Source organism: Zootoca vivipara, chromosome 14, assembly GCF_965207765.1.
Source record: "Zootoca vivipara chromosome 14, rZooViv2.hap1.1, whole genome shotgun sequence".
Taxonomy (NCBI): Eukaryota; Metazoa; Chordata; class Lepidosauria; order Squamata; family Lacertidae; genus Zootoca; species Zootoca vivipara.
The window spans coordinates 34285387-34313342 of record NC_142597.1 but is presented as its reverse complement, the minus strand read 5'-3'; the positions used below and the strand labels follow the sequence as shown (position 1 = coordinate 34313342).

At 45.3% G+C, this 27956-nt stretch overlaps 2 protein-coding genes and 1 long non-coding RNA gene across 5 annotated transcripts; 1 reads left to right on the top strand and 2 right to left on the bottom strand.

The window, feature by feature from the left end:
- Positions 1-384: 384 nt before the first annotated feature.
- CYB5D2 (cytochrome b5 domain containing 2) lies at positions 385-5379 on the bottom strand. Its single transcript, XM_035139011.3, has 4 exons — positions 5075-5379; positions 3838-3978; positions 2024-2210; positions 385-1338 (listed from the first exon to the last, which is right to left on the bottom strand). The coding sequence occupies exons 1-4, from the start codon at positions 5325-5327 to the stop codon at positions 1125-1127; spliced, it is 795 nt and encodes a 264-aa protein (XP_034994902.1). The 5' UTR covers positions 5328-5379; the 3' UTR covers positions 385-1124.
- Positions 5380-5498: 119 nt separating this feature from the next.
- LOC148683569 (uncharacterized) lies at positions 5499-11957 on the top strand. The gene is made up of 3 exons (XR_015946988.1): positions 5499-5689; positions 6474-6617; positions 11838-11957. It is a non-coding gene; the product is annotated as an uncharacterized LOC148683569 (long non-coding RNA).
- LOC118097380 (putative methyltransferase DDB_G0268948) lies at positions 7530-17292 on the bottom strand. 3 transcript variants are annotated; one of them, XM_060268415.2, is made up of 6 exons: positions 17016-17292; positions 13853-14013; positions 11895-12108; positions 10881-10981; positions 9395-9532; positions 7530-8694 (listed from the first exon to the last, which is right to left on the bottom strand). In XM_060268415.2, exons 1-6 carry the CDS (start codon positions 17172-17174, stop codon positions 8610-8612), a joined length of 858 nt encoding a protein of 285 aa, XP_060124398.1. In that variant the 5' UTR covers positions 17175-17292; the 3' UTR covers positions 7530-8609. The 3 variants fall into 3 exon arrangements, with proteins under 3 accessions (XP_060124398.1, XP_034996057.1, XP_034996058.1); XM_035140166.3 differs by lacking the exon at positions 17016-17292 and adding an exon at positions 15904-16796; XM_035140167.3 differs by lacking the exon at positions 17016-17292 and adding an exon at positions 16455-16518.
- Between the last annotated feature and the right edge of the window lie 10664 nt (positions 17293-27956).

The following is a 27956-nucleotide window of genomic DNA, read 5'->3' as shown; positions in this document are numbered from 1 at the left end:
GAGAGCAGGCAAGGGAATGCTCCTTCATATACAAAACAAAGTGCCCTAGCAAGGCAGGGAGGTTAATTGTAGTCTAGCCTTATTCCCAACTTGCTCTGTGCAGGGATTTATTTTTCTTTCGTATATAGGTCAGCAGTCATATCATACAAGCCCAAATCTGACTGAAGTGGTACAGCACCCCCACCGCAGGTTAGCTGACCACTGCAGCTGCTGTCCTACGGTAAGAACAGAGAGCACTCAACTCTAGAATGGACACTTCTATAATCTCTTTGTCCCTCCTGGAAGCTGCCTGGAGTTACTGCAGTAAACCAACACTTTTTGCATGTGAAGATAATAGTTGAAGGTAATGGGCCTGTGTGGGCTGGCTAAGAAAGGATCTGAGTCTTTGGGAAATCACTGGTTTTTATTATTACTTTGCAGCATTTCCTCAAGTCTTTGTAAAGCAATGTATTTTTTCAATATTTATATGCCTGTGTAATTTCTTGTAATAAAGAAACCTAATTGAATTTGATGGTGTGCATGTGTTCATTAGTTGCAGAAATGCCACCCGGTGGGAGGATTTAATAGTGCTGAGGATCGCAAGATGATGCCACCTTATAATTGCTTCTTTTTGTGTGGGGTTAAAGTGATTGATCTGCACTGCCCTCCAACATGGCACAGGGCAGCAAATGATCCTTGAGCGTCAGGTTCTAAACTATGGTTAACACAAACCATAGTTTATCGTGATGTACGAATTATGCTCCCCTGCAAGGAAAGAGTGGGCTTATCGAAAGCTCTATCTGCTCGCTAGTGGTTCAGATAATTAGAGATGAGCAGTTAAATTTTGCTAAAGAGGTTGGGGGTGGGGGAAAGAAGGGGGAAATATCTGTGTGGAGTTAGAACCTGCACCACGACTTCATTGTCTCACCAAGAAGACACTGGTTTAGAGCTGCTTTCCTGCAGTTCAGCAGACAGTTTCAGCAGACACAGCAATAGCCACAGTTTCACCAAACCACAGTTTACAAAGCCATTTCGGAGTACGATACTGAATTCTGTTTTGCTGATAATTTGCAAACACCGTGCCCAACCACAAGTAAGGTATGTGTGTGTGAGAGAGAGAGAAAGAGGGAGGAGATAGAGATGGCTCAGTCTTTTAGAGCACACCAGTCAGCCAGCGGGTGACACCCTTCATATTCCCGCAGGTTAGGGTTGTCCAGGTCACCTCTGTCACTCATCTGGGTGGACTGTGACTGCTCAGAAGGCAACCCCTCTGTATTCACGCAGACGCACTGGCTGTGGCTGGAGCCGGGCTCGTACAGCTTCCTCGGGACTCCGATCCAGTCTCTGTCAACTCCACCGCTGCAAATACACGGGAGCAGCAAATTACTTATTTATTTCTGCCTTTTCCCCAGAAATGGGACTCAAGGCAGCTCGCCAAAATTAAAGCAAACACGGATAAAATACACAGAAAGGTAAATAAATTATTAAAAAATTGAAACCACGAAGAAACAAAAATGGAAGTAATAACAGGTTATACTTGACTACAGATCCACTACCATTTGGATACATTAAAGAAAATGTACTAAAAGAGGACAGGGAATTAGTACTACATCTCTTGACTGCTGCCAGAGTTATTTGTCAAAATTGGAGGGAAAATGACAACATCTATTAAAGAATGGACAACTAAAATGTGGAACTTAGTATGCATGGTTAAAGGCTACCTATATGGTCAAAACCAGAGAAAGGTGGACAGCAAGAAATGGAGAAATGGTCTGTTTATAATGTAATGCAGCAATAAGATCCGGGATAATGTAAATCTATGATACTTGGAACGTTGTAATATTGATCTGTTATGCTTCATTTTGGTATGGAAATTTGTCTTGCTGTGTTTAGTTCTAGATATCCCCTTTTGATTTGGCTGTTATATTTTGTTACGTTACATGTATATATGAATGTATGTATTTTCTAGGTCCCAGAACTACGTCTCTGGTGAGTCACCACAGACTCAGCCAGCCGCCATTTTGCCACCCTTCCCAAACCGTACCTCTGCTTTGAACACCAGACCCGACTTCCCCCGGTCGAGCTCCATTCCGAATTGCACGGCGGAAACCGCTTTTTTCTCTCATTCTCCTGGGTCTGTAGCCGCTGCCCTTCCTCAATGAGAGCTTGCGCCTGCGCTAGAGCCTTAGTGGGTGATCCATCCTCATCATAGAACCTCCCAGCCACTTTCCCTGTTCCAGGAATGGAAAGAACACACCATCATCCCACGCTCCTCCATAAAGCAGCTCCATCAAAGGATCTCACCAGCCTCTCCCTCAACTCATAGTCCTTCCCCTTGCCAGGAGTCTTCCAATTCAAAAGATTCTTGCATTGCAGATGGCCCTTGTGGTCCCTTCCACCGCTACAATTCTATGATTATATGAAATCCAAGCGCGGAAGGTTCCACCATCTAGCCCACATCCACAACATGCCTTTAAAGTACTCTTATCCCACTTTAGCAGTCACAGCTTCCTCCCACCCCCATAGAATTCTGGGAGCTGTAGTTTGTTAAATGTGCCGAGAGGTGTTCCGAAGGCCTGTTCTTAACCTGAAACTGTTCTTAACTTGAAGCACCACTTTAGCTAATGGGGCCTCCTGCTGCCGCCGGAGCACGATTTCTGTTCTTATCCTGAAGCAAAGTTCTTAACCTGAGGTACTATTTCTGGGTTAGCGGAGTCTGTAACCTGAAGCGTTTGTAACCAGAGGTACCACTGTAACTATAGGCACCTGGTAAGGTAAAGGTAAAGGGCCCCCTGACCATCCGACTCTGGGGTTGCGGCGCTCATCTTGCTCTATAGGCTGAGGGAGCCGGCGTTTGTCCGCAGACAGCTTCCAGGTTATGTGGCCAGCATGACAAAGCTGCTTCTGGCAAACCAGAGCAGCACACGGAAACGCCATTTACCTTCCCGCCGGAGCGGTCCCTATTTATCTACTTGCACTTTGACGTGCTTTCGAACTGCTAGGTTGGCAGGAGCTGGGACCGAGCAATGGGAGTTCACCCCGTTGCAGGGATTCGAACCGCCGACCTTCTGATCAGCAAGCCCTAGACTCTGTGGTTTAACCCACAGTGCCACCTGGGTCCCTAGGCACCTGGTACATAATAATAATAATAATAATAATAATAATAATAATAATAATAATAATATAGTAAGCAAGTTCCCCGTCCAGAAAATAAGTTGTATGGAATATTAATGTGATTAATATGATTCCCACCCCCCTATTCTATGCTATAATGCAGACGTGTTCAAAGTCCATTTCGGGGGCCTAATCCAGCCCGCTGGTCAGTTTAATCTGGCCCCTGTGGCAGTTTATTTCCTGGGTTAAAATCCTAAAAAAATACTCAACAACTTTGGTCGGCCCTCACGGCCCTTCACTTCATCAAATCTGACCCTCTTTGAAAAAAGTTTGGACACCACTGCAATGTATTTCTGTATTTTTCTCCCCGATGCAAGTCACTTGGAGACCCTTTGTGTAGCAAGTGACTAATAAGTTTAATAACTAATAATAATACTTGAGAAACTGACACACAAGTTTCAGCTGAGCCTGGTCCAATGCAAAAATAATTCTTTTTTGGCTGTATTACATGGTTTCATTATTTTTACAGGCATGGAGGAACCTCCACTTGATGCATTTATTTGCCTGTGCATTTTATAGGGAAGGGGAAAGATTAAAAAATAACGATAATGGTCTTAATCCACCTCACACACACACTGCCGTTCACTCTGACACACATGTTGCTGCTATTGCTAGAACGGTTAGAGAGGAGAGGAACCAAAATGGGGCTGGTGATTCCCTCAACGCTGCCAATTGATCACATACCAATAAGCACATAATTCTTGCTGTAGAAGGAGAGCCAGTTATGGATGGCCAGCATTTGTAACGGCGATAGTCCCGAAATGTCATCCACCAGTCCTGCTGGGGTGAAGTCGCCTGATGCAAAAGCTCTAGAGGCATCCTTTCCTGGCAAAAGAACATTGCAAATGTTTTAATCATAATTATTCTAACAGTGAACAGGTAAAACAAGGAAATTATTACAGGACAAGCCCACAAGATGTGGCAGGAATTTGGGAGAGATGTCTCTGGAATGCCCTCCCTTGTGAGGTCCACCTGTCTCCATCATCATCATCATTATGTGTGTATGTAAAAAAAAATTTCCAACTGTTTCCACAATAACCTTCAAATCTAATACATTTTTTCATAAATAGACTTTCCACCTTCATCTCCACAGTGTTCTTATTCAAACTCTTTCTTCTATCATAAAAAAAATCTCTATTACAATTGTTTTACCTCCCCCCCGTTTTATCTCAAATCCTGCCCGTGATTTCATTTGACTGTAATATATATACTTTTTTAATAGTCCACAAAAGGCCTGCATTCTCAGTCTCTGTCATTATTTAAACTTTCAAGGGGAATCAGAAAATATGCCTGTTTGCCCAGGCATTTGATGACCAAAGAATACAGTACTGTTCCTGGCAAACCCATGATCATAGGATGGAAAAATGGCTTTAACTGTACAGGTAATTGGTTTTTAACTGGTTTTGCTTTGCTATTATTATTTTTTTAATTGCAGGTCTGTTTGCCGCCCTGGGCTCCTTGGGGAGGAAGGGTGAGGGACATAAATCATACAATTGTGAAGTCGGAAGGGACCCTGTGGATCATCTATAGTCCAACCCCCTGCAATGCAGGAATATGCAGTTATCCATATGGGGATCGATCCTGTGACCTTGGCATTCTCAGCACCGCACTCTAACCAACTGAGCTATGCTGGTGAGTAACAAAGTCCAGTCTAACTGTGCACACCTATTTGCATGTCCAGCACCCAACACACCTTCCAGTATGCAAAAGAAGCAGAGATGACTACAGCTGTTTTGGGACTACAACTCCCATCATCCCTAGCTAACAGGACCAGTGGTCAGGGATGATGGGAATTGTGGTCCCAAAACACCTGGAGGGCCAAGTTTGGCCATGCCTGACTATGCTCAATATACCAACCTGTAAAAGATTTTGGGGTGGTTTTTTTTGGGGGGGGGTGTTCAGAGGGGGCTTAAACAGGTACCTGAAAAGAAGCTGTAAGCGCCCCCTGGCCCATAATGCTTGCGCCCTCGTTGCACATCAAAGACCTGCCCCAGCACAGCCAGGTAAAGCCCAGCGCTCTCCTCCGTCCCGGTGTAGCGGCTCAGATCGTCGGCGCTCAGGACCAGCTCAGCATCACGGTTCGGCCACAGCCACGAGCGGGGATCGAACCCGCGACCCAAAAGCCAGGCGGCTGCCCAGCCCAGAACCAAGGCAGCGAGCGCCCCTCGCAGCATGAGGGAGGCGTGGATTGGAAAGCTTCAAGTGGGAGGAGCTGAGGCTTGCCAGAGCTCAAGATGACGCGAGTGGAGCAACGGAGGGGATCACGTGGGCTCCCTGGAAGCTCATTCATTGGCTGTTGCTTTCAGGGTTTATAGACAAGCTTTTTTTTATGACAACGCGACCCCGTGTCTGTTCGGCCATAGAGACAAAAATAGTAGAGTAACACAGAAATCCAAAACGTCAAATCGTCGTCGTCCCCTTCATTCTGAGGCACAAAGACAGGTTGCCTCTAGAAAGCAATGGAGAAATTCAAAGTTTCTGCTGTTGCTGCGATTGGGCATCACCTCTTGGGGAACAGGGAAAACGAAAACAAAAGGTGGCTCTTTCCAATCTGAGTGTGCGTGTCTCTGTGTATGAAAAGTTGATTTTCTTGGGAGTTCAATTTTGAAAAGTGATGCAAAAAATGATATGCAGCCTCACAACTTTGAAAATCTTAGCAAATCTGGGCGTGCATGACCGCGTTTGTGGTTTTCTCCTTGCCCTCGTGTTCTTCCAATCTTGGCTTTAAGGAAGTTGGGAGATCTGCCCTTGAAATGTGCAATATTTTGGTTTGGCAAAGTAGAAATTCATTGGAGGGCAGTTGGTTCCACCCCACCCCCAGGAAGCTGCGGAGCTCAGTAGGCCCACCTTCTATCCACTGGGTTTTTGGGTTTATATCTTATGTATGATATACAGATATGACTGAAACAGGAGGGGGAGCTATGATGGACTCTCCTCCATAGTGAGAATGCATGGCCCTTATACAGTTCTTCACAGAAGAGGGCTTCCCAGTTAACACTGGGAGAGGTTATTTTTAACTGTGGCAATGCCACAAGTTTGCAGAATTCCCCACCCTCATGACAGCTGCTTTTTTGCTGAACTGTCAAAGCCTTTTTTTCTGCAGTAGCTTGATCTGAGAAATCAATGTTTCAACAAAGGAAAAGATCCCTGAGGAGATTCTGAAATCCTTTGCTTGTTTACTGGGGTCCACCTGTGAGGGAAATGATTTTGCTGGTGGTCCAAATGTGTCCAAATGTGCACAAATATTCAGAGCCTGTTGGGAGAAGTTGTGTGCTAGTTAATGGTTTGTTGAGCTTACTGATCACAAGTATTTCTTATAGGTTTCACAGTATCAGAACTGTGGAGTTGGAAGAGACCCCAAAAACCCATCTTTCAAAGCCTTCTGCCATGTAGGAATTGCAGCCGAAGAATTCCTGACCTCCGTTTAAAAACCTCCAATGAAGAGGAGTCCACCACTTTCCAAGGTAGGCCATTCCTCTGTCGAACAGCTCCTACCATCAGAAAGTTGTTCCTAACGTTTAGTCGAGAATCTCCTTCCTTGTAAATTGAATCCACTGGTTTAGGACATACTCTCTGGAGCAGTAGAAAACAAGCTTGCTCCTTTGTCCATGGGACAGCCCTTCCTATATTTTGAATATAATTACTATGTCACCTCTGAGTCTTCTTTTCTCCACGCTAAACATACCCAACTCCCTCAACCATTCCTCATGAAGTTTATTAACTCTCTCTTCCCGCCCCTCTTTTTTTTTCCTTGTTACACCAAAATCTTAGGCTGCTCTGAAGCTTCAGCCACTCAGTCTGAGGCAAAAACCTCCTTTAACAGGGCAGTCTAGGCTCCTGGGACTAGGGTGAACCCCCCCACCCCAATTTCCCAGTCCCCATTTGCATAGGTTATAAGTTTGGGAGTGCATTTTAAAGAACATGACAAACATGAAGCATCCATCCATTATTTAAAATGTCTGACATTTTATTATATTTTACATTCTGCTTGAAGCTGCCCAGAGTAGCTTATTATTATTACTATCTGGGGTACATTTATTTTTGACAGGTGAGCCAGAATGGCCCAAATCATAGCATTTTAGTGAGTGTGTACTTTCTGGACAGTGAAGGAAACATGTGGCCGGGTATCTAGAAGGAAAAGATTGCAGTTGAATTTACCATCTGTGCCTTTGGGTCTTCATTCCTTCCTCTCCCTTTTCCTGAAAAAGAAACCATTCTCTCCCCTCATTTTGCTTATACTGTATCTCTTTGCCATTTTAAATTCATTCTCCTCCCTCCTCTTTGTCGCCTTGCCTGCACTCCTAATTTGAAATCCACATCTCTTGCCTTCAAGTCCTGCCTCTGGGGTGACCAGAAGTATCTGCTTTGTTTTTGTGGGGAAACAGGATTCTGGGCTAAAGGGGTATTAGTTCCCATAGTGTTTACAAAGCTATTGTACTACCAACCTTACTAAATGCTTATGAAACATGGACCACTTATAAACGCCATCTCCAACTCCTCGAAAGAGTCCATCAACGGTGTCTCCGAAAACTTTTACACATCACTTGGGAAGACAGGCGAACTAATATCAGTGTACCGGAAGAAGCAAAGATTACCAGTGTTGAGGCAATGATTCTTCAACATCAACTTCGTTGGACTGGTCATGTTGTGCGGATGCCTGATGATCGTCTTCCAAAGCAACTACTCTATTCTGAACATTAAAATGGAAAGCATGACGCTCATGGTCAACAAAAGAGGTTTAAAGACTGTCTCAAGGCAAATCTAAAAGAATGTAGTATAAACACTGACAACTGGTAAACACTGGCCTGCGAGCGCTCCAGCTAGAGAACAGCCTTTACCAAAGGTCTCATGGGCTTTGAAGACACTCGATTTCAGGACGCAAGGGAGAAACGTGCTAAGAGGAAGGCACGCTTGGCAAATCCACACACACCATGATCAACTCCCGCCCGGAACCCAATGTCCCCACTGTTGAAGGACATGTGGATCCAGAATTGGCCTCCACAGTCACTTATGGACCCATTGTTGTTTACGGAAGACAACCTTACTCGGCTACGAGTGATCGCCAAAGAGAGAAGAGAAGAGTTCTCATAGTAAGGGGCTTGTGAGTCCTCTGCTCAAGCTGCTGTTGGGCTCCCACTCCCATTAGCCCCAGCCAGCACTGCAGGGTTGATGGGAGCTGGAGGCCAAAAACATCTAGAGCAAATTCTTAGCTCAAGGTCACCCAGTGAACACCACAGATTTAAACCTGTGACTTGGCCAATACTCTTCCCATTGCTATACTGTACATCCAAATTTTCTCTTCCATTAAAAAGTAATAAATTTACATTGCTGCTGCTGAGTGCATTTGACACCCTTTCCCCCACTCCTCTTGCGATTAAATGAGACATTTGTTTTTATTGGAGAATTTTCGAGAGTGCCCTGGCATTCAGGAGGGTCATTCGTTAACTAGATCTAAGTCACTTATAACCCAGGACACAAACGTGCCGAGTGCAGAGCTCCAGCTTGGTCTCTCGAGACGAAACTCCCATTGTCTCCAGGATCCTGGAAAGGGAAGTTTAGAGAAGAAGCAATCAGGGGTCAGCTGGAAGCACAATCCAAAATCACAAACAAACTTATTTTACCAGTTTATAACCCGCTTCAGCACCTGAGGCCATCATGTACAATAAGAGAAAAAGGAGCTAAAATACAACTTCTGACAACAATGAAAACATTTCTACTGATGCACAGTTGTCTCCAAGCGTAACCACTCAGGTGCCTGTGTTACCTAATATATTCCTACTCTGAATATGTAAGATGCATTTTTCTCTATCATTAGGGATGCTGCAGTATCACGGAGGTAGGAGCTTTGTGATTAGTTATTGATAAAAGGGTAAAAGCAGCCAAACTGCTTTAAAGTGGCTGACACCAGATCATGTGGCAATGAGTTCCAACGGTTCCAAAGACACCACTGGGGGGGGGGGTAGATATTATTAAGGGCATGCATGGACAAAGTTTCCAAAAAAAAAAAGGTGCCGGGGGGGGGGGGGGAGGTCAACCTCATCTGGATGACACAGTCTCTTTCTTATGCCGCTCAGATGCCTTAGCTGTGATATAGAGATAGAATTAATACCTGAAATTTGGAAAGCTTTTTTAAAAAAACGACAGGTCCTTGGCCAAGAACAACCTGTAAATTTGAATATGAGTAAATATATACAAATAGAAAACAGGCGTTACTCGGTGGAAAACACTTTTTTTCCTTTACCTTTGTTCAGTGTTTTGGATGAGAGATTTTGCTGCCTCAGGCTGGGCTTTTAGAAAAGTCTGGTATGAAGAGAATGACTGGATGTATCCCATCAGGTCAGCGACACTCATTGGAAGTTTATCAAGAATATCCGTGATCCTGAAAGAAACAGACACATTAGAGAAGAGAGTGGCTGTGTAGGAAATTCTGTTGACCGTATTCAGCATCCAGAACTACAGAAGAATGATCCTATCCCTGCTGAATCCAACAATTTTTAGAGTTTTAATTTCTATTTCTTCTTCTGTAGTTCAAGTGTAGAAGTAGTTTTAAACTACTTAGAATACACTCTGGCACAAAAACAGTATATAAATTGATGCTGTTAACCATCATAACAATAGTAATATATTGCATTGTTATGTTTTCTCTACATATCTAACTATAAAATATTCCAGCTATGCTACATCACATTTCTGCTTTATCATTATTATTATTTTAACAATAATCACATTTTGTATTTATCGAATTCAATTTTTTCAGATTAAACCCCTTACGGGTTTTCGATTGAATAAGTAGTCTGTATCTGTATCTGTATCAAGAAAGAGACAGTGCTTTTTTCTTTTAAAAAATGTTTAGGGGTGCTCTCATTTTGACTCAAGAAAATCACCATTTTATAGTTCAAATCAGGAAAAATAAATACAGTAAATGGACAAAAGTAAAAAGATTTACAAAATGTTTAGGGGTATGCGTACCCCTGTGTCATCTATCTATCTATCTATCTACCTACCTACCTACCTACCTACCTACCTACCTACACACATATGTTTAAGATAATAGTAAGATAAGAAATGGGAAACTACGCAGAGAACTTGCATTATTGGCCAACATCTAGATAGGATAAATAAATATATCAGCATTGAGAAACCTCCCATCATATCAACCTATAGCACAAGGTCTGTGTTGGAGGGGATGTATGTGTGTGTATTGATGCATGTTTGCATGTGAGAAGGGATGTAATGTAGGTGTTTCTTGCTTGGCAGGGGGTTGGACCGGATGGCCTTTGTGGTCTCTTTCAACTCTGATTCTAGGTGCAAAAGGGGAGGTGTAGGGGTGTGGGTGTGCTTTGGGTCACCCAGATTTGGCATTAAGCCCCCCAACCACTTCCCCCTCAAAGAACTCAGCCCATGGGGGAAATTACACTTGTCCCACTCTTGAATTAAAGAAATCAAACTGTCAGTTTTTCTCTCTGCTAAAGATCTGCAAACATGCTTCAGCCTTTCTTCCAACCACCCCTTGATCATTTCAGGTGCCCCTTTTCTGCACTAAAGTTCTCAGCAGCTGGACTCGGGTCGGCTGAGGTCGCAAGCAGCAATCCTATAGATCCATTTACCTGGGAGGAAGGCCCGCTGAATGGCAACAGGACTTACTCCTGCGTAAACATGCATAGGATTGCTGTTTCACAACAGCCAATAGCTGGGTTACTTCAGACAATCTGGTATAGTCAACTCACCTCTCCTTGTCCTGAAATGGCAGGGAATCAAATATTGCTTTGTAGTCGTCCGTAACAAATTTGATCTTTTCGTTTGAATATGGAGAAATCTGGCCTAGAACCTGTGAAGCCAAAAAGGAAAGCTGAAAGGTCCTGGAACAATTGCACACTAGTTATCGACCAGTGAGCAACAACCCTTTCTTCTCTCTCCTTTAATGTGGCATCTCCCCAGGTGTAAATAACTTTCACGCTAAACTTAATAACACAAAGAGCCCCCCTGGAGCTGAGCAATGGTCCATCTAGCCTCCCGACAATGTCCAATCAGATGCTTCTGGGAAGTCCACAAGGAGGGCTTGAAGTGAATAGTCCCTGCCCCATTGATGCTGGTATTTGGTGGCATAAGTTCACCTGCTAAGACCAACATATCCTCCTCTGTGTAGTCGTTCAGTTTCATTACACATTCAGCCCCTACTTTTGTCTGTCCTGAACCAACTTCCTATCCATTTTACTGCATAATTCCAAATTCTAGTATTCCAAGAGTGGGGGGGATGGACTCTTTCCTCTCCCCTCTCTCCGTCTCTTTCCCCACACTTTTAAGACCTCTACCACTTGGGTGTTCTATCCATCAAAGTCTTCAAACACCTTTGCTCACTAAAGTGTGGAATAGTCCTAGTGATTCAGCCAGCCAGCCATGCATTATACTCCATTTCAATGCCCCTCCCACCCAGTTTTCCACACAGCTCTTTGTAAGTTCCCTCCCTCCTCACATAGTTCCCCCCCCCACACACACAATTTTAAAAATACTTCTGCAAAACTTGAGGTTTTCTACAAGCTTGCTGATAACTTCCCTCTTGTGTGTGGGTTCCGGCTGTTCCGGCTACATAGACATTGCCATGCATCCCCTGAAGGCTGGAAATAGAAGGCATGATAATGTCCAGAGCGCAAAACTCAACAAACTTTCTCCCAATCCCTGCTCAGGCTTCCATCCCTCCCACAACGATGGCTCCCTTAGGAAGACTGTGCCATTGGTCTCACCTCCCGGAAGATTTCTGTGAGCTTTTCCGAACAGTCCTTGTAGTGCAACCGCATGTCGAGGGTGTTGGTACTCAAGGCCACACAGCCGGACGGCTTGAGAAGCCGGTCCACTTCCTTCATGAAGCGGGGAATGTCAAACCAGTGGGCAGCAGTGAAGGCCGTGAGGAGGTCCACGGAGCAGTCCTCAAAGGGGAGCTCTTCCGCAGGGCACACGCTGGGCAGGCGAAGGGCAAAGTGGCTGTTAACTGCTATGTCTCGCTCACTCAGGTCATCAAAATGGCTGTGGAGGTTTGCGGCGTCTGCCTGCTAAACCACCTCGTCATGAATCCACAACTTATTAGGAAGAAGTTTTTAGAAAACAGTGTTCTCTCCATTCTTGAAGTTGCTGAGTACAGTATTTGCTCTCCCCTTTTTTTAAACCTCCCTTTATGCAGAGATTTTGAGAAAGGATATATTACAAATCTTAAGAATCACGAATCCTGTAGATTGTTTATATTAGCGAGATTTAATATGTTTCCCTCTATGATGGTAAAAGGAAGGTTTTTAGGTCTTCCAAAATCTGAACTTTTCTGTAAATGTAGTAAGAACGAACTTGATACATTGATAGGACCATATCTTCTTCTCCTGCAATCACGGCATTAATGCTAGAAGGCGATTGTTAAATGCTTTACAAATGGATACATCAACCTCTACATTACCAACTATTCAAATATTTTTATCGGACAGTAACGACAAAATCACTTTAATAGTGGCTGAGTTTTTATGCTCAGTCCATGCAGAAAGACTAAGCCACTATAAAGAGGATATGGGGATCTTAATCAAATAGTAATGTGGAACTGATATGTTGTTTCAATTAACATATATTTTACCTCGTTGAGTTTATAATTTAAATATTTTATTTACAATGTCTGTTCTGAAATTGTCGGGTCTGTTATGCCTAATAAAGGTTATTGAATTGGAATCCACAACAAAAGCTCTGCTCTCTATGGCGGCTGTTCTGCCAGAGCCAAATTTGTGCTCACCACCAAGGTTCGAAATTAGCCAGGCATATATTGCACCTGGCTATTAGCCATTTGCCACCAAGTTTCGATGCCTTGGCACCAGGAGGGTGGCTGGAACCTCGTACCATCTGGAGGTGTGTGCCTGGGGATCCTAGGACCTTGATTGTTTTCACACACTAATATCCTGTCCTGTGGAATTCTATCCGTTATATTCTATCTGCACAATCAGAATGAATTTCAAGAACTGAAATGCTTTCTCTGTGCAGACTGAGCAGGAGCAGTGAACAACATTATAGTTCATTGTTGTTGCTGGTCTTCACTTACCCCACTCCTCTGCCCTGGTCATAGTTGTGAAGAATATTCTTACGTTTAGGGAAGTTTTTAATGTTTGATTCTATTTTTAATATTCTGTTGGGAGCAGCCCAGAATGGCTGGGGAAACCCAGTCAGATGGGCGGGATATAAATAATAATAAATTATTATTATTATTATTATTATTATTATTATTATTATTATTTATGCACGGTGCGTGTCACCATTAAGAAAAAGAAGTCGGAATATATATAGGCATTTCAGAGGATTCTAACACTGCTGCTTCATTCGTTCTGTGCTCACTTAACAAAAGCATAAAGCGACATGAGGCAATAGAAGCATATTTTCCGAGCCAGAGAAAAAATAGAGCCATTTGGTTCTCATATCCAGAGTCCACTTCTGGGTGCTTTGAAGAGGAGGACTTACACAGTAAGGTGTGACCTTGCAAGAAATATTTAAAATTGCGGATAAAAACAGTGAAAAGCAATTAATAACATTGCGTGCCGCAGAGACCCAGAAATTGCTTTTCACTGTTTTTATCAGCAATTTAAAATATTTCTTGCAAACTGCTTGGAGATGTTGCTGCAGTCAAGTGGTATATACATCTTGTTAAATATACACATCTGCCAAGTCTACCCTTACTTACAGGTAGGAGACATTTGGAGGGTGGGCAGTTCGCTTGGCCTCCTCGATCTGAGCTTCGCTTACGTCTGTCCCGACGACCTTCTCAAAGCGCTTCGCCAGCAGGTGACTGCTCTGGCCTGTGCCACATCCCACGTCCACTGCCATATGAAGGGAGGTCACCTTCTGAGGGAAGGCAGCAGCACATCTTGAGAAGTACAGCATCAATTCACTTACAAGGCCACATCCTTCTCTATTCTAAACCAGCCATGACCTGGTACACACACCCGTCTCTGCCATTGGCTGGGCTACTGTGATGTCACAGAACATTCAAGGGCATTCCAATTGTTCTGGGTAAAGTCCCCTGCCCCTAGCAGCTCACAATCTGTGCATTTAGGTAAAGGATGGGGTTGTAAACCTCTTCGGTGGAAGAAAATGACAGGAGCCGGTGAGGATTACACAGTAGGAGGCAATGTGGGATAAGATTCAAGCCCAGCTCTTCCTCTTGCAGGCAAACAAGGCAAGCATCTTAGCTAGCAAATCTCCAGAAGTATGGTATTTTCACAACACTAGCAAGCTTAATCTTTGCCTGAAAAAATGGTTGGAACACTTTGGCCTTTCATCTTGCCAAATGCTTTTGGCCACTATTTTTCTTTTCCAGTGACTAATATGCCTTAAACTTTGCAATGGAAATGTATCCATCTTTTACCCACCACAGCGTCTTCTTACTTTCAAGAAAGCGTGAAACCTTACAAAGGGAGGGAATTATTTGGAGCTTGGCTTTTTATTTACTTAATGCTAAGAGCTCGGAGGCTCCGCCTAAGGTAAGAAAAATAATGTTTTGTTCTGGAATTAGAAACCTCTGCCCTTGCTCAGGATCATGGAGAGGCTTTTTTCATACATAGAATTGTAAGACTGGAAGGGACAGCAAATGGTCATCTAGTCCAACCCCCTGCAATGCAGGAATCACAGCTCATTTAAAAACAACAACAACTTAGCTCAGTTTTAAAAATGGTTTTAATAATACGAACCAAGAGAGCAAGAGACACCCTTTGAAAGGGTGTTTTGATATTTCATGTCTCACTGTGTTTTAATTTATAGAATAGAATAATTTATTGGCCAAGTATCAACCATACTTGGAATTTTGCTTTGACTACATTGTGATGTAAATAAAAAACATACCTCAGGCGAACAGTATTCCCCTCACAATACAACAGCACAGCAAAAAGACCCCATACCACCAACTGGCCTCCCTTCCGCTCACAACTACAGAGTCAACATTTTGATGGCTCAAGGAAAAAAAGCTATTCCTGTGCCTAGACGTTTTTGTATATAGAGCCCTGTACCGACCTCCAGATGGGAGTAAATCAAACAAGTGATGACCAGGATGCGAAGGGTCTACTCTACAGAAATTCTCTCTGCTCTTTCTGACTCGAGCGACGTAAAGTATCTCTATTGGAAGCAAACTTATAGGAAGCCACCCAGAGTGGCTGGGGTAACCTAGTCAGATGGGCAGAATATAAATTTGTTGTTGTTGTTATTAATAATTATTATTATTATTATTAGTTCCTTCCCTCCTGAAGACAACTCATATACAACTTTTATCGGTTAACAGCTTCAAGGCATGGACTCTTTGATTTTCAAGATGTGTCTGTTTGGAGAGAAGGATCCTTAGTGTTTTCAGTTTCACAAAAAGGTACCCGATACCAAGTCTTTCCCAGCCCCACCTGCCAACACTGGGGACTGAAGCTGGGACCTTTCCTCAACCTCAGCCCTCCAGATGTTTTTGGCCTACAACTCCCATGATCCCTAGCTAGCAGGACCAGTGGTCAGGGATGCTGGGAATTGTAGTCTCGAAACATCAGGAGGGCCGAGGTTGAGGAAGCCTGTCCTATGCTAAGCAAGTACCCTCTCACTTAGCCACCATCCTACCTCGTGGCCCATCGAGCTCTCCTGCCAACACTGACCGGCAGCAGCTCTGCAGCCTCTCGGGCAGGAGGTGCTGCTTGCTTGCTTGCTTGCTTGCTTGCTTGCATGCATGCCCGCTCTCTCCCGAGCCCCCCCTCACTTTTTTACCTTTTTCTCCAGGTAGGAGAGGATCACACCTTGGAGGTTCTCCGGGGGTGGGAACCTGTATTTCTGGTAGACAGAAGCATGATCTTTGCCCGCAAATAAATGAGCGGCCATCTCGCCCGGAGAGAAGCAGCTTTCCCCGTCCGCTCTCTGGTTTTTTAATCCGCGAAGGGTTAGCTTCGCTCTTGCAAACTTTGGAACAGAAATCAGGAAAAAGGCTGCTCCCCGCCCCCGCCCGCTTTGCAGGACGTTGTAAAAACCCGGAACTGAGCTAACCGGAACGGACCCTTTACCAATAAATGCGATTTAAAGGTAAAGGGACCCCTGACCATTAGGTCCAGTCGTGACCGACTCTGGGGTTGCGCGCTCATCTCGCATTATTGGCCGAGGGAGCCGGCGTACAGCTTCCAGGTCATGTGGCCAGCATGACAAAGCCGCTTCTGGCAAACCAGAGCAGCACATGGAAATGCCGTTTACCTTCCCACTATAGCGGTTCCTATTTATCTACTTGCATTTGGGTCACCCTAAATGAAAGGCTTTGCAGGAAAAGGCACCTGGGGAAGAGTACTTTAGAAAACGACCTTCCAGCACGCCATGTTGGATGACGAAACGCGCGTGAGAGAGAGAGAAACAGAGAAATAAAAGGAAGGAAATGAATGAATGAATGGGAGGCAGGGATGAAGAGATCGACCTGTGGCATTGCAGACAGCTGGAAAGATGTGCAGCTGCTGGACTTATTTATTGCACTTTATTCACCAAGGAACTCAAGGTGATGTACATGGTTCTCCCTCTCTTCATTTTATCCTCACAACAACCCTGTGAGGTAGGGTTAGGTTTATGCTCCATCATTTAGTAAGAAACAAGCCAGCTCCCTCTCCAATGACCTCCACAGGGGTGGCGGAGCGGGGAGAGGATTAAAGTTGCTCCCCCTTGAATGCAGCTCCCCGTTGAATACAACAGAAAATACTGTTTATTTTTTAACAGTAAGTTTCTAGCATTTAATAGACGCGAGGCAAAAATGTGCAGCAGCGGGCTATCCTGATCATTTGTTTCAGTGAAAAACTTGCCTGCTCCCTCTTTTCAGATATGTACGATTGTTTGTTTGGAATATTTACTTTGCGGCGAGGGGGATGGAATCTTGCTCGGGCTCCCGCATCCTTCCATTCCTGGAGTTGCACAGCGATGATTGACAGGTAATTCCCATAGAGATGGAAAAAGAGTAGAGTCACACAATCCAGCTCTTTGCAGGCAGAAGTTCCTGGTTCCTTTTCCATTTATTTTTGTGCCCTTCAGAACCCAACACAACACATTTCAACATTCTCAAATTCCCACACTTTCCTTCCAGCTACACAGTGAATAGCAACGAAGCAATCGGTTTTTCCACCATCAGCTTGTATGCCTTTTCTATGCCGGAGCGGTGCTTGATCAGCCAGCCTAACCCCGCCCTGGTCTTGTGTGTGATTGCTACAAGGTTTAACCAATCAGCGTTAGCCTGCATGGAAAACGGGGGTGGGTGGGCTTTGCAGTTGCCCAGGAGAACTAGCCAGTCAGTGCTGAGCACAGCTGGCTGGTACTTGAAGATGGAGTTCACTTTGCAAATCTGCGCATCTGTTCCAAATACAGAACCACATCCGCACCACACCTTTAAAGCACTGTGAAGCCCCTTTAAATCCCCCCAAGGAATTTTGGGAGCTGCAGTTTGTTAAGGCTGCTGAGAATCGCAAGGAGAACTATAGTTTCCGAATGGCTTAAACAATAAGTCCCTATTTACAGGGAACTCCGAGAATTGTAGTTTTCCTTCTGAGGGAAGGGCCCAGAGCATGTGCTTTGCATGCAGAAGGTCCCAGATTCAATCCACAGCATCTCCAGACAGGGCTGAGAGAGACCCCACTGCCTGAAACTCGCTGCCAGTCAGAGTAGACAATACTGAGCTAAATGGCCTGATGGTCTGAGTTGGCATAAAACAGCTTCAAACCATGGGCGTAGGCAGGGGGGGCAGGAGGGGGCAGCTGCCCCCCCCTAGAACCAAAAAATTATTGTATTTTACAGACCATAACCAACACTTTTCCCCTCCAAAAACTGAAGTGGAAAGGGCTTTGCTTTAGCGAGAGCAGCTCTCCACTTGCTGGGGGGGGGAACACAGCTGTAACAAAAACACATCAAATAAATAAAGCAAAGTGGCTACCGGTACTTAAGCAGTTAAGACAATGGAGCAGAAAATCCCTTCAGGCAAGGTTTGATAGCTGACCAATTCACCCTATTGTTCTTCAGTGGTAGAGGTTAATGAGCATTCAGGGATCGCATTAAGAGTTCTATTGGCGATTTAATGAGGGTGCATTGACTAAGGTGGCTCTGCAAGGCTAAAAGGAAATGAATAAGAAAAGGGGGGGCTGTAGCTTTTGATAGACACAGTGATGTTTATAAAAAGCAGAGGTGTTCCAGTCTGCCCCTCCTCCTGCATCTGTATACTGTAAATCAGGGGTGGCCACCTCCCAATAGACTCTGATCTACTCACAGAGTTAAAAACTGGGAGTGATCTACCCCCTTTTGGGGGGTTCAGGTCAAAGCTGTTGAGTTTTTTTAAGGAAGGGAAGCCCTGTTTTTTTGAGTTTAGGTCAAACTTGTTGAGCTTCTTTTAGGAGGAAGGGAGGCCCATTTTTGTTTAGGGCTTCAGGTCATAGTTCAGCTTTTTTTAGGGAGGAGGAAAATTTTGGGTGAGCTTTTTTTAGGGGTGCCAGTGATCTAGCAGTGATCTACCACAGACATCCAGTGATCTACTGGTAGATCACAGTCTACCTGTTGGACGTGCCTGCTGTAAATCAAGCAGAGAGAAAGCTGCTTGCAAGGCTCCTGTACAGGCGTACCAGTATCTTCCTCTTGCTGCAGAGTTCCAGCATCACAGCGTCACCCAGAGGCACCCACAAATGTGAGTTATCCCTCTCTCTATTTCTTCCTTCCTTCCCTCCCTCTTCCGTCCTTAATAAAATACAGGGGGGGGGGCCAGATAAGCCCCACATAGAAAGCCCATCAACATGGGGGGGGTGACTCTTTAAAATACAGTATTTACCAGTAATTGGGGGGGGGGCACCTAGGCCTCTAGGAGTTGGCTGCTATGCCTAGGACAATTGAAGAAAGCAGATTGATGCATATGCTATGGTAATATATCAATAGAATCATGGAATTGTAGTCGGAAGGGACCACAAGGGTCATCTAGTCCAACCCCCTGCAATGCAGGATCTTTTTCCCAAGGTGGGGCTTGAACCCACGACATGGTTGAAATATTATGCTGATATGCAGCAACACCTCAGAGCTGTCGTGACTGCGGCCGTGCCTTACCTCGCCCTCGTCCGCCCTGCCACCCCCTCTCGCCTGCCCGACCCTCCCGTCCTCTTACTGCAGAGTTCCAGCATCACAGCATCACCCAGAGGCACCCACAAATATGAGTTATCCCTCTCTCTATTTCTTCCTTCCTTCCCTCCCTCTTCCATCCTTAATAAAATACGGGGGGTGGGGCAGAAAAGCCCCACATAGAAAGCCCATCAACATGGGGGGGGTGACTCTTTAAAATACAGTACAGTCGTACCTCGGGTTGCGAACACCTCGGGTTACGAACAACCCGGGTTACGAACTTCGCAAACCCGGAAGTATTTTCGCCGTGCGCACGTGCGCAGAAGCGCCACACGCCTTTGCGCAAAGCGCAAAAATAGCGGAAATAGCGCTTTGCGCATGCGCAAAGCGGCGGTTCGGGCCCTTGTCGGGTTACAAACTTTTCGGGTTACGAACTGCGACCCGGAACGGATCGCGTTCGTAACCCGAGGTACCACTGTATTTACCAGTAATGGGGGGGGGAGATGCACCTAGGCCTCCAGGAGTTGGCTGCTATGCCTAGGAGTAGGACAATTCAAGGAAGCAGAATGATGCATATGCTATGGCTATATATCAATAGAATCATAGAATTGTAGTCGGAAGGGACCACAACGGTCATCTAGTCCAACCCCCTGCAATGCAGGAATTTTTTCCTAAGGTGGGGCTTGAACCCACAACATGGTTGAAATATTATGCTGATATGCAGCAACGCCTTGGAGCCGTCGTGTCTGCGGCCGTGCCTCGCCCTCGCCCTCGCCCGCCCTGTCACCCCCTCTCGCCTGCCCAACCCTCCCGTCCTCTCCAGCCAAGCAGGGTAGCCGCCGATGCTGCCAGCCCCAGAAGCACAAGGTGGCCGCCGCCGCCGCCACGATATCATCAGGCCAGCTGGCCCTGTAGCCCCGCCCACATTCCCACTTCGGGGCCCCGCCCCTTAACGACCATGGCTTGCGCCCACCCCCCACCCCTAGTTTTGATCCTGGCTACGCCCCTGCTTCAAACCACAAAAAATGGCTTTAAATAAAAGAAAATCCACAAGTATAGCTTAACAGGTTCCATTTTATTTTCCCAAGAGGCATGCTGCTTTTGTTGAGTATTGCTGCATTTTCAGGAAATTTAGTCCGCCACCAGCCATGCTCATGAAGGGACTGCCAGACATTGCTGGACTTCAACTCCCATTATTCCTGACAATGGGCCAGGCTGGCTGGGGCTGATGGGAGCTGTAGTCCAGCAACACCTGGAGGGCCACAGGGTTGCACGCTCAATCTAATAATGATCATTACAGTATTAAGCTTTACAGTCCGTCCCATTTTAGCTGCTATTTTAAATTAATATTTGGGAAAAGGGGTTGCCTTTGTGCATTAATGGAAAGGTATATCTGTGCAGTCTTCAGTTCGTGTACTGTATATGCATTTCTCTTACAACTGAAATTCAATTCCACTCTATAGTTTTATTCATGATTGACTGATTGATTCATGTAGAAATTTACGGGCTGGTTTTGGCCAAACGGACCTCACCAAAACAACGAACAACCATTTTTATTTTATTTTTAAACAATTAAAATAATGTAGTTGAAAATGAGCAGCACAAGAACACAGTCAATTTAAAACCAGCAGCTGTGGGCACACAAATTAAGCAATACTGAGGGCCTGTTCTCATCGACCTCCAAAGGGAAGGAAATGACTCGCTGGACCTTCGGAGAGAAGGAGTTCCAGATTCTGGGCTCCACCACAGAGAAGGCCCTGAGTTGTGTGCATTTGCTAGATGAGTAGCAGTCAAATCTTCAGGCCAGTGACCTGGATTTTTAAAAAATATATCAAAAATTGGGACCTAGCTTTCTGAATTTCAGATAATAATTTAATCTATATACCACAGCTAAGGCACCTGAGCTATATAAGAAAGTGTGTGTGGTGTCATCCAGACAAGGTCGATCTCCCTGGCACCTTTCTTTTGAGAATGAGCATGCTTACATACACACACCATTGAGTTTTGGTGTAGTTTTATTGATCATTTGGCTTTGTGCTGGCTTTACACTATTTTTTGTGCCTCTGCAGCTTCTGTATTGATTGATTTAAGGATATACCATATTTTTCCATGTACAAGACTGTATTTTTTCCCTATTTTTTCAAGTTTTGAATTGGGGGGGGGGGAGGTTCCGTCTTATACATGGATAATGCATATGGGGGATTTCTTTATTTGGAGTCCCAAAAAATAGAGGTTGTGTTATACACAGAAAAATACAGTCTGTGTTTGTGTGTGTGTGTACTTTCCAAATTAAAAAAAAAATTCCAAAAAGATTTGCCTATTAAAATAAAGTGTACCTCAACTGTAACAGAATAAATTAGCGTGCACACACAAAGACACACACAAACACACACACAAACACACCTCACAGCTTCTAAAGAACAATTGGTGCTGATAATGCCAAGGTTCAATCCCCATATGGCCCAGCTGCATATTCCTGCATTGCAGGGGTTGGGCTAGAATAGATGATCCTCAGGATCCCTTCCAACGCTATGATTCTATTATTCTAATTCATGTATGAAACATAGCTCATTTAAAACTTGTAGAAAACATCTGAAGGCAGCACTGTTCAGGGAAGGTTCTTAATATCTGACATTTTATTATTTTGTATCTTTTGCTGGAAGCCGCCCAGAGTGATTGGGAAAACCCAGCCAGATGGACGGGGCATAAACATTATTATTATTGTTATTATTATTATTATTATTATTATTATTATTATTATTATTATTATTATTAAAAATGAACGATCTCCACAGCTGAATGACAAAGCCTCTTCAAAAGCTACCTGTCACAGAGAGTTGTGTAATTGTATCTTGGTGCTCTTAATTTGTGAACAACCCCAGGAGACATAGTTAATGGGGTGGGTGGGTTATATAAATGCCATAAATAAATTTGTTATGTTTATGGTGTGTGTTTGTGTGTGAAATCCCTGGAGCAGGAGGAAAGAGCTCCTCCCCCCCCCCCCCCCGCAGATGGAAATCTCTCCCCCATAAAGAGACCGCATTGCAAAGTGATGTTGGTGCCCTTGCATTGCAAAGTGCAAAGTGACCGCATTGCAAAGTGATGTTCCTTAGGCACCCTTGCAGTTTAACACGTGGTTTGCCCTTAAGCGCCAGAATTCCCAAAAAGTGTATTCTGCACATGCTCAGATGCAGCCCCCCCCTCTCTTCTTACCCCAGGGGCAGAGAGAAGACTCTTCATGGCAAAGAATTCTGGGGCTCATCCATTCTCAAGTTCAACCTCAAACTGGGAGAAGAAATGATAAGATAGTTGTGGGAAGGAACTTGTGGGATGAAAGCATCCTTTTTCTGTTCTTTTTTAAACTTCCCAAATATAGCCTTGTTAGCTGCCCTCTGTTCATCCTGCTGTTGATCATTCTCCTCCTGCTTTTAGGGATTTAAACTGCAGAGATTAAGCCATCATCCCTCTGATGTTCCTGTGCTGATATTCTCTCTCTCTCTCTCTCTCTCTCTCTCTCTCTCTCTCTCTCTCTCTCTCTCTCTCTCTCTCTCTCTCTCTGCAAGGGCACATCTAATAAAAAGATGAGAGGCTGTTCAAAAATTCTCTTTAATAAGCAGCGCAGTGGGTCTCTGACAGTCGTCTCCCGCCGGATGCGTGTTTTACCAGGTACATGAAATTGGTGTTCATCACCACAGTGGCAGAGGTCTGGGACATGATGTCCGCAGGTTTTATGCAGGCTGCATGGACTAAGGCGGTTACAGCGCTGATTCCACAAAATGCTCTTTGCTTGTTCATGTACTCATTTTAAATCTTTTGTGGGGTCCACTTTGACAAATGCTCTCAGAAGAGTTACGTTAAAAATGCTCTTTGAACAATTAAAGACCATAAGAAAAAGCATCCAGGATTTGCCAGCCTCCGCACACACCTTGAGCTGGAATAGCAAGAGGCATTGTCTGGGGAGATTCTCAAGGGCCACATAGAGAGGGCTGGAGGGCCAAGTTCAGTCAGAGAATCAGAGAATTGTAAAGTTGGAAGGGACCCCAAGGAACATCTAGTCCAACCCCCTGCAATGCAGGAATGTGCAGCTGTCCCATACGGGATCGAACCTGCAACATGCTCTAACCAGCTGAGGACTCAGCTACACTCGTCAATTACTGCATTGACACAAATATAAGCCGCACCTTTAAAACTGGAGGGGGGGAGGGAAAAAACCCCAAATATAAACCACTCCATTCCTCACTGCTCCTGGCTGCATACTGTAAGGTCACGAATATAATTTTTCACTGTCAGAATTTTGGGGGGAAGTGAGGCTTATATTCAGGCCAAGATGTATATTTTTATAACTGCGTTATAAAAATGCAGCACCAGATGGCACTGTGATCCATCGCCAAGGGGATTTTGCATTGAGAGCTTTTCTTCTATAACATGGTTTTTTTTATCAGTGTAGAATAGATTCAACCTGAGTCCTTGGGCCTGAGGCTCCACATTCCTAGCCTAGATGGTAAACCACCCTTATAACACCATGAGCCATGTATCGGGAAGGGGTTCATGCCATAGAGTAAGCTGTCCTGTCAGGCTTAGCAAGGTCAGCTCTTGTTTCTCCAGCCTACCTGAGAAGTTCAACATGTGAGGGGGGATTGCTGAAGCTCAGACCGCATGGCTCTCACAAGCCAATATTGAGCTCCTATGACAATAACTTATGAACTTTCACCCCTGTAACAAAGCCACGTTTTACTGCCAGTGCAACTTTTTCTGAATGCTGTATGGAGAAGCACATTACTCTGACCTTTGGTGAGTTTGTAAGTAAACCATTTTTAACTTACCAAATGTGAGTTCTTTTCCTATGCTGGAGGACGAGGCAAAATTTGGAACTTGCTTTGAAGGGCATAGTTTAAAGCTCTAACAACTTATATTTCCACGCTTTACTTTGCTGAATGTTTCATGACTTTAAATATCTGCTGGGGGTCCTCTCACCAAAGAGTACTTGCTCCAAACTTGGATCTTGGCATTCAGGAATTTTCCTTTTTATATACCTATTTTTTTCTTCCTTGAGCCGACTCTCTGTATGTTTAGCTTCACTGGTATATGCCTTTCCATTTGCAATTCACCCCATATTTGGAACGCGTTAGGTGGCTCCAGAGCTGCTTTGCAAGAAGTGCGGATTTTGGGGGGCTGTGTGCATTTGGTGGGCTTGCCTTTAAATGCTGACTTAATCCCTTTTCTTCCCCCTGCCTGCTTGCTTCTAACGCTAGTATATTATTTAAGGTGGTGGGGGGGGGCACACACTCTCGCTTTTTCTGCTAAGGCCCTGAGTGCTACTGATGTGAGTCACAGATGACAGCAGGTGAGCAGAAGCGTATGTGAAAATACTCACCCTGCCCTGAATCAAATCCCTCAACAAATGGTGGAAGGGTCCTCCCTCCCTCTTCCTCTTTCTGCTTCATTCTCCAGGCTCCGCTCCGTTCCGTTTCGTGACCTCCTCTTTCGTAGGAAGCGAGCAATTTAAACCAGCCTTTGAGGCTGGCAGGGGGACCTTTTGTTGAGAAGCAGCAGACAAAAGCAACCTCCCCCTGGTTACCTTAATTCCAGGCTGCCATTACCAGGCATTCCTGCTTTTCGGTGGCAGTCAAAAGGAGTTTGCCACAGGAGTCAGGATGTGGGACAGCTACAGGCTGAATGGTTGCAGAAGCAGGGAAGGATACGCACCCTTGCCTGCCGCTGCTGCCAGAGTCCTTTAAACACAGACCCAGAGTGGGTGGATGACACTCGCAATTATGTGTAATGGATTCTTAGCGGATGAGCTGGCACTCCTCGGACAGGGTGCACAGGCTCCTAGCTTTCCCCTTTCACCAGGGAGAGTGTCTGGATTTTTTGGCTCCTGACGGTGGGGAATCGCTGCCTCTTGATTTTGGATGGAGTCTGAAAGCTCAAAGCACATGGGCAGTTAGAAGGCAGATGAGTTTCTGGATAAGATCTGCAGAGCCCTCCTGCCTACCACGAAACCATGCAAAAATGGAGCCAAGTGCTTTATGCCCATTTAGAGGGGGGAAAACTGCACGTTTTTGTATTGCTGGCTCTTAATTTATTTTGGTGCAGCCCAAACCCAGCCTGAACCATTGGAGACTAAGCTGTAACGGAATCGCAGGCAGATGGGTGGGTGTCCCCGGATGTGCATGGCATATGGAAAGCGTGGAAACATAGGTTGTTAAACCTTTAAAATACTCCCCTTCAAAGTTGTTTCCATACTTCCCCTTTTCTCTTAACATGGGAAGACAGCACATGTTTGGTAAGTTAAAAAATGGTTTACTTACAAACTCTTCAAAGGTAAGATTCATGTGCTTTTCCATGTAGCAGTCAGAAAACACAGGCAGTAAAACGTAGGTTGCTAAAATGTTGAAGGCTTCTAAATTATTTGTATAGAAACATAATGATGGCTTGTGTAAGGAGGAGGTCTGAGCTTGGAGCAACCAGCTCAGAACGCCTTACTCACAGGAGTTCCCATGGTGGAATGGGAGAACAAAGAGCTCCAAATTTATTGGAAATGAAGGAGAACATTGCTCAAATGGACCAAAAGTTCATTTAGACCAGTAATCTACTTCCACAGAAGCCAAACCAGAGAAGCCACAGAAGATGAACAAGAGGGCACCTGAAAACCTTGATCTGCTTTTAGGTCACCTCTGATTTTAATTATTATTTGAAATAGCTGTTTAAACTGATAATCTTTTTTTTAAACTGCTTTGAGGGTTGTTGTTGTTTTTAAAGTCCAGCAACATACAAATTTTATGAAATAAAATTTAAAGTGTGTGCGTGCGATGGAATTCCATCGGCTGGAGCGAAGATGGAATTTGGGGTGAATGCCAAAAGCCTTGCAGATGACAAGTGTCGTATTGAGAGAAATCCCCTTGTGTCGCTGTTTCCATCTGGGGCACAAAAGTCCATTGACTTCCACGTCATCTGATGACCAGAATTTTAAAAATAGAAAGAAAAACAGCTAAAAATAGTGCTGGGAGGATCTTGGCAGCAGAGTAGTGCTCGGAAAGAAAAACACCCTGCGATGTGCCCACTTTCAGCTGAAACATTCAGACCCACGAAAGCTTTCGTGGTGCTGGCACAGAAAGATGGAGGCTTATTTCCCGTGACCCTTCCTCTCTGCTCTTCCTGGCCCTCCTGGATTAGTTCCTTGCAGTGCCAAAAACACAGGGCGAGGTGGGAATCATCACTTTCTAGGTTTGCCTTTCCCTCCATCTTAATCCTCTAAAAGCCATTCCTTTGCCTGGCATCTGCAGCAGGGCTTAGCTAAGGCTGCTTCCCCACAGCCTTACGCTGGTTCCTCGCAAGCAGGATCCGAGCACAAGAGCCCTCTCCCCTCCTGCGGTTTCCAGCAACTGGTATTCAGAAGTATGGCTGCCTCCAACTGCAGACACAGAGCAGAGCCATCCTGGCTAGTAGCCATCAACAGCCGTCTCTTCTATAATTCTGTCTAATCCTCTTCTAAAGCCATCTAGGTTGGGGACCATCACTGCTTCCTGCAGCAGGGAGTTCCATAGTTGGGCTGCCTGAATAAGTACTTTCTTTTCTCTGTCCTGAATCTCCCAACATGCAGCTTCACTAGATGTCTGCGAGTTCTAGTGTTAGGAGGGAAGAAAAACTTCTCTCTCTCCGCTTTCTCCATGCCATGTATCCTATATAATAAAGTCCCTGTGTCCCTGTGTCCCTGTGTCCGCACTAATGCGCATGTGCCCCACGGACACAGGGACTGGACGGAGAGGCGGGACGTACACACGCGTGCACTCTCTCCCCCCTCTCAACCGTCTGCCTCCCATTCCCCTGCGGCGGCGGACCAAGATGGCAGCATCGGGCTCCGGGGCCGCCGCAGCGGGAGCCCGGTCCGGCTCCCGCCACCGTGGGCCCAGAGCCCGATGCCGCCATCTTGGTCCGCCTCCTCCTCCTCCTGACAACCCTACCTGGCCCGTGGGAGGAGCGGCAGGGCCGCGGCCTTCCCTCCCTCTCTGCGCTCGGCCACGGGACACGACAGGAGAGCGCTTTGTTTAATTGCGTTCCCGGCGTGCCCCGCGGCCGAGCACAGAAAGGGAGGGAAGGCCGCGGCCCCGTCGCACCTCTAGCGCCCGTTTTCTTAACGGGCTGAATGAGACTAGTGATTTTATAAACTTCTATCCCGTCTATTTTTTATTTTTTATTTATTAAATTTGCATACTGCCCCTCAGACGTCGATCTCAGGGCAGTTCACAGCCCCTCACTTGCTTTTTAAACTAAGACATCCCCAAACGCTGCCGTCTTTCTTCATAAGGGAGTGGCTCGATCCATCTGATCATTTGGGTGGCACTTTCCTGACTCTGCAATATCCTTTTTGGGCTGAGGTGACCAGAACTGCGCACGGTGTTCCAATTGCAGTCGTACCATAGGTTTGCTTTATTTGCCAATTCCTTTCCTAATGATCCCTGGCATGGAATTTGCCTTTTTCAGGGCCGCTGCAACCTGGGTTGACATCTTCACCAAGGCAGGCGAAAGAACTAGGAAATGTTTTCTGGCCTTCCCGCCCCCTCTCCAACACAACAACACAACACAACACACACTTCCAATGCAAGGCACTAATAGGCCAGAGGCAGTAACAGGAGAAGGGGAGGGAAAACCAAAAGCTTGTGTGAGGGAAGAGGCAAGTGGGATGGATCTGAAAATAGGCAGTGAGT